Consider the following 10,676-nt stretch of genomic DNA (forward strand, 5'->3'; position numbering starts at 1 on the left):
ACATCGTGCTCTGCCAAACACTGACGTCTGTGGACCAACCAACACCGTATCTTGGTGCGTCACGCTATCAGAGGATTTGAAACTGGTAAAACACATATTCTGAGCATTCTACACCATCAAAGCCACTCGACACTTGGCTTCTATCAAGAAGAATTACATCATTGTCCTCAGAGCATATGTAACGCATAGCAACAGTGATCTTTTTCACGTGTGAAAAATAACATGTTATCTTTCACGTTTAAAGGGATAGAATCATCCGTGTTTGTCTGTGAGCGCTGAAAGAGTGCCACTGTGCTATGAGCAAAACGGAACAAATAACCAGGTCAGCCGCACTCATACAAACTGCAGGAATTAATCCCTAAACTGAACAAAATAAATGCCCTGCTGATTGTGTTTGCTGGATCGTTGGCAAGGATCCGCAATTTCACTAGTATAATAGTCCATGAAGCACGTTTGTTCTTTACCAAGACGAGAAAGGTCTGTTCAGTATAGAGCAGACAAGTGTTTTCCTTCATTGCTCATGAAGGAAAAACAACATTTTACCTGTAACCGATTTATCATCTAAAAAAGTTACGATCCGGTAGCGTTTGAGGACATTTGAAATAATTTTGCCTACAATCCAGGAGCGGGCCTTAAAAAATGATTCACTTTACTATTCCTTGAAAGTGAAGTACTCAATGAAGACTGAGCAGTGATGCCATTTATGAAACCAACTGCAAACATATCGTTATGGGCACCCTTTGACTGAAGGGTATACTAGCGATATGATTTCTAAATTGCACTTGAATCGAGGTAATTTATAGAGCAGTAGCCCAAAAACTCTTCAATTGCTTTTGCAATCTTCGGATTGTTTGATACGGTAGAGACTAAAGATTACTCTTGTCACCCTTCACAATGATAGAAATGATTTTGCGATACAGGCAAAAGGAAAGGAGAAGGTTAGAGACGGCGGAGGGCGCGATGAGGAGTCCTCACACGAAAGTTCACAAGATCAGTGAGGTTTAGTGGGTGACTTTGTGTTTTTTCTGTTCTTAAGGAGCATGTACACAATCACAACTGACCTGCAAGGTTCACCTGTCCGAAGTATCCATCCAGATACCCAAATTACCGGGGATTGTCTATGGACGATAACTGTAACACCAGGCCACTACATCCACTGAGTTTTTTAACTTCTCTCTGGAAGGCACTTTCGGTCGAGGTTTCTGTCCGTATGACTACGTGGAAGATCTGACCTAAATGATCCATCCAGCTCCATAAAAATTCAACGCTGTGGTTAGCAAGTCTTGTGGGTTTCTGAGCACAAGCAACGTTCTTCATGTTCGATTTTTTTCTGATTTATAATTTCAAACACTGGCTTCACGGCACAGTATATAAGTTCTAGAAATTATGGTGACCGAAAACTGCCTGTCCCTCAACGTTACTAATACAAACAAATCTACAGAGCACTTGATTCTTAAAATATATACAAACAAATGATTGCATAAAATTAAATTCCGTTAGCCCTTTCACTTCCGAAAGTAACTGCTGTCATTTGACTTTTACTCAAGGGATATATAGTAGGGTGTCCACAAATGCGTGAGGTGTTTACTGTGACCCTAACAAATATAATTACAGCTACGGTACAGACCCACTGAAAGACTTTGGAGAAAGTAGATCAATCAACTTAAGGACGTTCGCGCCAATTGTTTCTGCGCATCCTTACTGCGCACGCAAATGCACATGCCACGGCATACACGAGCGCGCGCACTAAGTAATAAAATGAGAACTGATAGGGCAAAAGGCCATTGCCTTTAATGGTCTTGGACGTTCGGTGACCCCTATTTTTCTTTCCAGAAACGGAATTTATTTTCAATCATCTCCACGTTGTCCAAAAATGAACAAAAAATCAATGTGGGAAGTTCAAAAAATTTCAAGATTTCTGCTCACGGGACATCAAATCCTGCCATCTTGCGGCTGCAAGGCGCGTGAAACTGTGGTCGCTAAATGCGAACTTGATCTTTAAGGGAACCTCACCAGTTGACTAAATTAACTTAGTCCACTAAAACAATATTTGGCAGAGAAGATTTCACTTCAAAGATTTAATTGCAATATATTTGGGTTTACAGACGCTGGCCTTATTCGATAACGAAGCCCGATTTTGTCACATTTTTGGTGTTTTTTCCGGACATGTTCTCTCCAAAACGAAGTCGGTGACCCTCCATTTTTTTTACATTTCTGACATAACTAACTCATCATCTTACAGTGGTAAAAGTTTCAGAAGAAAATCAATGTTGAAAAAATTTCGCGTGAACGTCCTTAAGGCACGAACAGACGCACAGAACAACCAGAGAAATAACATACAACAACAACCATCCATTTATTTGCCGAATTAGAAAACGTTTTACACAACAGAGTAAATTAATTTGATCAGACAAAAAACCACTCACAAGAGTTATAAACTAAACGAGCTGAACGAACACTAACACACTAAATTAAGAACGCAGATCAGGAAAATATGGTGATAATTTATCATCAGTGGTTTAAAAGGAAAAGCTTATTCTGTGAAAGGAGACTAGGAACTATAAGACAAGGGTGACTTTCGAGGGGTTTAAAATTACAAACTGCTCATTCTATAATATGATTTGCTCCAACAGCAAACTATTTGACGTCAAGCATCCCTCAAACTTCTCCTTCGCCAGGTGCGTATGCAATTTCACACATCTACGCCTTCTGATGTGCTTTTTACTCCAACAATTCTTAAAGCGGCAGTTCTTTTAGAAATCTTTCCAACTTATCACAAGTATTTTGTTCGGACAGTAGATCAATCAACTAAAGGGACGAACAGACGCACAGAACAAACAGAACAATAACATACTAACTCATTAAATTAAGAACGCAGATGAGGAAAAATATGGTGATAATTTATCATCAGTGGTTTAAAAGGAAGAGCTTATTCTGTGAAAGGAGACTAGAAACTATAAGACAAGGGCGACTTTCCAGGGGTTTAAAATTACAAACTGCTCATTCTATGATATGATTTGCTCCAACAGCAAACTATTTTACGTCAAGCATCCCTCAAACTTCTCCTTCGCCAGGTGCGTATGCAATTTCACACATCTACGCCTTCTGATGTGCTTTTTACTCCAACAATTCTTAAAGCGGCAGTTCTTTTAGAATCTTTCCAACTTATCACAAGTATTTTGTTCGGATTTGTTGGTCGGCTGGTTCACTCGACAGTTGCTGGGTCCTGATTCTAATCAATGACTCTGCACACTACTAGTTTAAAGAGTACAAAATAAAATGATCATACAATGGTAAATACAAAATGGGAAGTGACTTTGAAAACGAAGCCTGTCGTGACCTTTTGAAAATGTAAACGAACAAACTTAACCAACTAAACAAGCACATAGTCTAATATATGTTCCTTTATTTTTTATTTTTAGCCATCGAAATTCACCCAACACCGGCGTCCAAAACCCCCTGGAGCTTACTCTATCACAGTTCCAGTGTTGTTCCAGTAGGAGATCCTGACTTTCACCTCCATCTGCCATCACACTGTGAACAAACTTGCCACAATACCCCAGGAAGCTACAGTTGTTCATGCGTTGGTGGATATCAATTAAATGCAGATGGAAAAACTTGCTCAGGTAGATATAAATTGTTACGTTCAGAAGTGCTATTAGGAGTGGTCCTTGGATGTGGGGCTTTACTTAAACGTAAGCATCAGTGCCAAATCTTTGAAAAAAAATCTAACGATAATGAAAACTCAAACACTGGAGTGAAGATGCATCAAAGCGTGTTCTAGTATTCGCTGTTTCACTCATATATAAATATGATATAAAATTTAAAAAAGTGATCCGTAATAGATTAATGCAAAAGGGACAATAAATTTACAACCAACGACGATCTCTGCGCTCCTCTGTGGAATTTGATCCTCCAGGTGAGTATAGTGACGGGAAAGGCCTGCGTTCGATAAAAGTTAATAAATATGCCAAATACATTTTAACTCCGGAGAGAATCAAGTTAATCAATCAAGTCAGTGGTCATCGAAGTGATTAACTAACGTTACTTGAGCAATAACGAAAGGAAAGCCTGAATTTTCCAGGCTTTTTTTCGCTGCTGCTCAAGTAACGTTAATTACTCACTGCGATGATCACTGAGCATCTTACCTGTGTGGAGGTCATCTGCAGAGTCCATTAACAGTTTGTATTAATTGGATCGTAAAATTGCTCTGGTCTGTGGACTGCTTGGTCAGCAAAAAAGGGTGCCATTAGTGTAGGTTGGTCAGGTGAGATATGACTGATGGTATCAGCTATATCATTGTTATTGGCTATTGAATAGCGATTGGTGCACCAAGCGCTATTAGTCTTCATATTCCTACCAGTGCCACTCAAGTTGAATCTTGCACTGGCTGCCTAAGGAACGCTTAGAGATATACCACTTCAGTATTGTCTTCATACAAGTTGCTTTTAGGAAAGACAAATAAAATATATTGCAATATCGGGCCTAATACAAAATTCGTTCAACCTTATTCCATAAAGCAGAATCAAGAAAAAGAACATCAACCAGGCAGGCAAAATTCTCACCCTTGTAGGCTTAATATTAGCTGATGTTCTTAAATTATACCGCCCCCGTGGTTTACCCTGTTATTGCTACTGGCTGTTGTCGTTCCATAATTGACTTTTGGGTTAACAAAACTGCATAGTACCAGGCCTTATAACCTAGCCCCTGTTTTGTTCCCGTTACTACCTCTCTGTGCAAACCAAAAAAGGCTTTTCCCAGTTTCCATTTATCATTTTTTAGGAAGGTCAGAAAAAATGAGCGCAACGTTTTTCGTTCCTTTACATTTCATTTCCGACATTCATATCGCAACCAGTTTGCCGAGCAAATTCAGGGAAAGTCAAATATGAGTCTCTAATGATAATAATTTTCCATTTTGAAAAAAAAATAATTCTTTCCCTTCATTCTCCTTAGATATAAATGAATGTTCAGTAAACAATGGAGGATGCAGTCATCACTGCTACAACATTGCAGGCGCATATTACTGTGGATGTCCTGATGGGACAACAATGGCCGCCAACAATTTAACATGTGTTGGTAAATAATCAATTTTTCATTAAATCTACGATTTGACTAAATTAAAAAATCTACAAAAAACATAACATATCGTTTATAAAATAACCTAAAGGGCTTTAAAACGTCCTACAGTACTTGGCCTGAAGAATCATTGCATGGACTGACTGGACTAAGGCTTACCACCCCACCCAGTGGTATCACTCAGTAGTAAGAGGCCAGATCTGTTAAAACATGTAGACTTCGGAGGCACAGCAAATTTGTTGAAGATTTTAGCATATTTTGGTCCCAAGGTATCACAAATTTTCACCCATCACCGATTTAATCTACACATGACACTGGTTTATTTCAGAGCCCGGTTTTTCCGTCACGTGTGGCGAATACAACATGACAGTTTTCCTAGAGAAGCAGTCCTTTCCATTCTTTCAAGTGCAAGAGCTTCACCTGCGTTACCCATCATGCAGAGCTACGGAAAATTCCACTCATCTGATAATCAATACTCGACTCAACGATTGCGGAACGTCTGTTAACGAAACCCAAGATTCCCTATTATTCTGGAATGAACTACGAGTGGATGCTGTTATCGTTGATCAAGTTATTACTCGATCACACGACATCAGACTTCCATTTTATTGTAGCTATTCTCGAAGGGATTTGGTAAGCTTGAGTTTCACTCCACAGGGGATTTACATTGGCGAGGAAGGTACCTTTCATTAATTTTACTCTTTTAAAATAATGCTGAATTTTCATTTGAATGCTTAGCTTACATGTATATCAGCTTACTGAACAGTTACAGAGGGCATTTAGAAGAGATGTATTGTAAATTAAAAGAGATGGCGTCTTATATATTTTCTTACGTACAGTTTTTAAGACAAGTTTTGCCTGAAGGAATTATTTTCTTCTTGTAGTTATTTAAACCATACGTAGCATTGCACAATGGGAGCACAGAATACGATGACCCTTCTTAAAAACTCTTCGGGCGAATTTTAGTAATATTTCTTCTTAGCAAACTCCTTTAAATCGTATGATTATTGACCCCATTTTCTGCGTTTGTTCCTTGTTCCTTCCTTTTCCCTCTTTTGCCTGTCTTTGGGATGTTCATTAAGCACCACTTCAGGAATTTTATTATTGTAAAAAAAAAGTTATAGTGATTAATACGAAGCGTTTCCTTTTCAGTTGGATATGGCAATTTTACCTTCAAGATGGACTTTTTTACTAGTGGATCTTTTGTCACGCCGTATACCTCGAGTGACTATCCAATAGAGATGCGTATGAATGACTACATCCACGTAAGATACAGCGTGGAATCTGGTGCTGACTTGGTCATAATGGCTGAGAACTGTCGGGCCACTAAAGACGGAAGTTTTTATTCTTGGCCACAATACACCATCATACAAAACGGGTAGGCATACATAGTAATAAAACCAGTGGAAACTTGCACATGACAGTCTACACATTTTTGATGATAAATCGTTGCTCAACAAGGAAAGCGGAAGGGAAACCTTGCAACGGCGACATCTCATTTAATCGATTCTGATATTCCAAATAAATCCTACATTACACCTTCTTGGTTGAGATGACCCAATTGATCTCTTGCGTTATGGAATTTGAGCTTTTTTGTTTCTTTTTATATATTTTTTAATCGTACCTTCCATTATGTGATGTTATCATTGGACAATTTACCGTCTGACTAACCAAGGTCTCACTGAATAACCGACTGTCTGTCTTTGACGGAGTGGGCGATCAAATATCTAGTACCGTCTCAGGGAACTCAAATGCAACCAAATATAACAAAATACTATCTAAATTCAACAGATGCCCAAAGGATTCAACCATGGCTTACTCCTATGATCCGAGTCGACCTTACCAGGAATTTAGCATGAGGAGTTTTCGTTTCTTCAATGACTATAAAACCATTTACTTTCATTGTCAGCTTCTGGCCTGTCATCGATCGTCTCCAAATACCAGGTTTGTCTACCTTCGTGCAACAAGGATTTTACTGTTTTTTGTTTTTCTTTTAAGTCAAAACTAAAAAATTGGTTCTGTCTCAGCACTTTATGTTTCTCGTAAACAAGCCTCCTGATAACCCAAAGAGTAGATATTCGATTCCTACTAAAAACAGAAACTGCCCTTGAAGTTTTTTGGATGACCGTTGAACTAAAACTATTCAAACCATGTTTTACTCTGATAGCTATTACCAAGGCCCAGTATTGATTGCTGTATTGCAACTATATAGTTTAAAAACATCCCGTCATGATAGGCGTTGAAATTATCATTTTAATATAACCTTATCCTTTTTTTGGCAAGATTGCTTCAATTAGGACTAAACCAACAATTTAAATGAGTGACTCACGGACACAAGTAAACAAATTATTTGTAGGTGCCAAAGTGGTTGCTTGCGAGACAATAAAAGGAAAAGAAGAGCCATTAATCGTGATGCTGAACATGAAGAGAGTACAACAAAGAACATTGTGTCGCGTGGTCCACTATTTTTCAGACAAGAAGTTAACCAAGGAGGTAACTTTATTAAGTATCGCCCTCATTACGATATAATTTATCTTCATTTGAGAAACAAAATGATGGAGTACTGTTGTTTCAAAGGTGGAAACATAAATTGAACCATTTCCACAATAAGCAATCGGAAAAAAAAAAAACCTGAGAAGGACTGATTTTGGTAACTCTTTAATAAAAACCTACTAATTCAAGATAAACCACAAAACCAATGCAAAGCAAAGGCAAAGCAAAAGCAAAGCAAAAGCGACGGCTGGTTCATAAAACGCATTGTCCGAGTCCATGAAACACAAAAGTGATGAAGTCTTCCTTTTGTTGAAATGTTCGCCTCAAACTATAAAACGTAGACGCTCTCTAAAATGCTTTATTTCACGCTAAAACAATAAATGGATGGAGAGACCCACAAACTACTAAGTCAAGGGCGCCTTGTTTATAAACCAGCCGTACTCGCCCTTGATTTGAAATAGATTTTAAGTTGTGGGTCTCACCGATTTCAATGTTTTAGCGTCAAATGAAGCCTTTTATTAAGGGTCTTTGTTTTGTAGTTTGAGGCGAGTATTTCTACAAAACAAAAATCCAAATTAATTTTGTTTTTTGAACATGGATAATAGGTTTTATAGACCAGCCGTCCTTGCCTTTGTAGTTTGTCTTCAGTTAATAGTAGGTTTTCAATAGATCTTCGTTTTGGAGGCACCCGAAGATGACTTTAAATCAGGTAGTGGAAACGTAAGTCGTGGAAATGTAAGTCACAAAAAACAGGACAGGAGTTTAGAACCCGGACTATTGATAAACATTGTTTTAAATAACTTGATTGGTTACCGCTATCTAATGCAACACGAAACTGTCCATACTGTAATTCGTATGGCACCATGCATCTCTTCGTAATTTCTCAATCTTACACTGTGGCACATTTTCAGATTATGCGTAAATGCTGGTTGTTTTATAGTTTCCTCTAGGATATAAACTTGAAAATCAAATCAAACCGAAACCCTTTCGACCTCCTCTTCGCATTCTGAGGGAATTAGCGTGTGTTTTTTTTTTTTATCTTTCGTAAATAACTTGTTATAGAAGGTATCAAATCTTGTCAGCTTGTCAGCCATTTGGACGTCCATTATTGTCCTACTGTCACGTAATTCCTCCTGTACAACGAATGTTCAGGTGAACGACGTTAATTATCTTCTGGATAAAATGATTACGAAAAACAGAAAATTACACTGAATGGAATATAAATTCGATATCATAAACCCGCATGCTGGGATAAAGCAAGGCAAGCAGAGAGCGTCTGCCATTTAGTCAAAATCCAGAGTTTGTGTTTCATCATCATCATATCCTTATTTATCTCTCCCCCAGGTTTTAGAGTTGCTTGATGATGCTAGTATCTCAGAGCATTTACCCTCCCAACCATGATACACCACAGAGGGCAGAGGGCAGACCACAACTGTATACCGGGAACTCGACCCACATGTTGAACATTGAAGGGTTGTGAGACGGGGCGTACAGTTTATCGTCCTTAACCCGAGAAGACTAGAGAGTCTAAGCATTTGCAGATGTCATTACAAAGGCAGCACTTTCTCCTCGGTTTTTTTAAAGACTGAGAGTGTTTGTCCGGCCTAAGTCGAACTCACAACCTCCCGCAAGGCAGCCCGGTTCTCTGAGCCGCCGGGTGCATCAGACAATTACTTTAAGACCAAGCATATGCCAGTACACTGGCAACTCTTAGTACTAATAGTATCTTCCTCTGACTACAAGTAGATCAGAACACTACCAGCTTGACTTTAATTTTTAATCTTGGCTATTTAAAGAATTGAAATAGCATTCTTTCCAAAGATACTTTTCATGTTCAGGATGTGTTCTAGAGGCAGACATTCAAAGTTAACGCCTTTTTCGGGATAATATTCTCTGAAAACAGAACGAGTTGTTTCCTTTGCAAGACGTGCGAAAATGAGTTTCAATACTTTAGAATAATTATCACCGCAATAGTGAGAAATATTTTTCATAATCTACTTGTGTGTTTTTGTTGACACCGTCGTTGCTAAGGCTTCCTATTGCAAGGGCAATACAACTATTTCCCTGATCGGAGTGTTCTAAAAAATACAAATTTCTTTTTCTTGTCAGACACCGGGGCAAACAAAAAAGATGACCTTCTAATTGGTGGGATTGCTGGCGCTAGCGGAATTTGCCTCATCGCTGTTATAGCCCTGGGAGTAATGTTTGTCAAATACCGCATTGCAAGGCGACTAATGAACCGGAACAAAGTCGGGGATCTCTACACAACGCAAGAGGAAGAAATGAGAAGAAAAAACGCTTACATTAAGTACGATGACGAGACAAAAAAAGACGATTCTTTGTAAAACAAGATGAAATGTGATATTGGTGTGGGCTCACTCTTCAACTCTTGTGCACTATGGAGCTGTTGCTGACTACACATTCCTTACCGTACACTGACACAACATTCTTTGTAAATCGCGTTGCCAAATAATTCTCTTGTTTATAACAATTTTCGTGAATTTATCTTTTACATGTTGCGGAGACTCCCAAGTTTTCCACTATTCGTTCATGCAACATTTTTCTTCGCATTTTCTTTCTTGTTTCAACATTTTCACACTTGTAGCAATTGTAGTGAGAATAAAGAAGTGGACAAATAAAAATTGTACAGAGTGGAAATATTATAAAACTACGGCAACATGACACTTGCGAGAGATGATCCCTCAAAGTAAGTGGCCTTAAACTCGAGTTAGAGTATCACAAAGTTTGGCAAAAGCCAAGTTTAAGCCAATACCTTCAGTAGAGCCAGGAGGAATAAAGTCCCCCTACCCAGAGAGATATTACCTCAGCCACATGTGCGCCGTACACAAGTGAACAACGTTTTACGTTTCTCTTTATCGGTGATATGCAGCACACGGACTCCGATAAAGAGTGATTGAGCAGCTGACTAGCTGGATGACCAATAAGATATGTATCAGAGAAATCAAAGCTACAAAGGAGGTAAAATTACCCAAAACAGGTCGCTATTTCTCTATGCTCCTTGAGGTCACTAACTTAAAAGACCCAACTTATCAGTGACAAATATTTCAGCACACGGAATTTACATCTTGTTTCTGCAAAGCATGTCA

General features: G+C 38.6%; 1 protein-coding gene across 2 annotated transcripts in view; it reads left to right on the forward strand.

Moving 5' to 3' along the window:
* The window catches only part of LOC138019150 (uncharacterized), a 135,974-nt gene extending 125,763 nt beyond the window's left edge, over positions 1-10,211 (forward strand). For both annotated transcript variants that reach the window (XM_068865839.1, XM_068865847.1), the window contains 9 exons: positions 2,634-2,678; positions 3,030-3,074; positions 3,423-3,626; positions 4,954-5,076; positions 5,405-5,755; positions 6,229-6,454; positions 6,868-7,020; positions 7,433-7,569; positions 9,679-10,211. In XM_068865839.1, the coding sequence (XP_068721940.1) occupies positions 2,634-2,678; positions 3,030-3,074; positions 3,423-3,626; positions 4,954-5,076; positions 5,405-5,755; positions 6,229-6,454; positions 6,868-7,020; positions 7,433-7,569; positions 9,679-9,914 (1,520 nt within the window). In that variant the 3' untranslated portion in view covers positions 9,915-10,211. The remainder of the gene's footprint in view (positions 1-2,633; positions 2,679-3,029; positions 3,075-3,422; positions 3,627-4,953; positions 5,077-5,404; positions 5,756-6,228; positions 6,455-6,867; positions 7,021-7,432; positions 7,570-9,678) is intronic.
* Positions 10,212-10,676: the final 465 nt, after the last annotated feature.

This window comes from Montipora capricornis, chromosome 2 (assembly GCF_036669925.1).
Source record: "Montipora capricornis isolate CH-2021 chromosome 2, ASM3666992v2, whole genome shotgun sequence".
In the NCBI taxonomy this organism is placed as follows: domain Eukaryota; kingdom Metazoa; phylum Cnidaria; class Anthozoa; order Scleractinia; family Acroporidae; genus Montipora; species Montipora capricornis.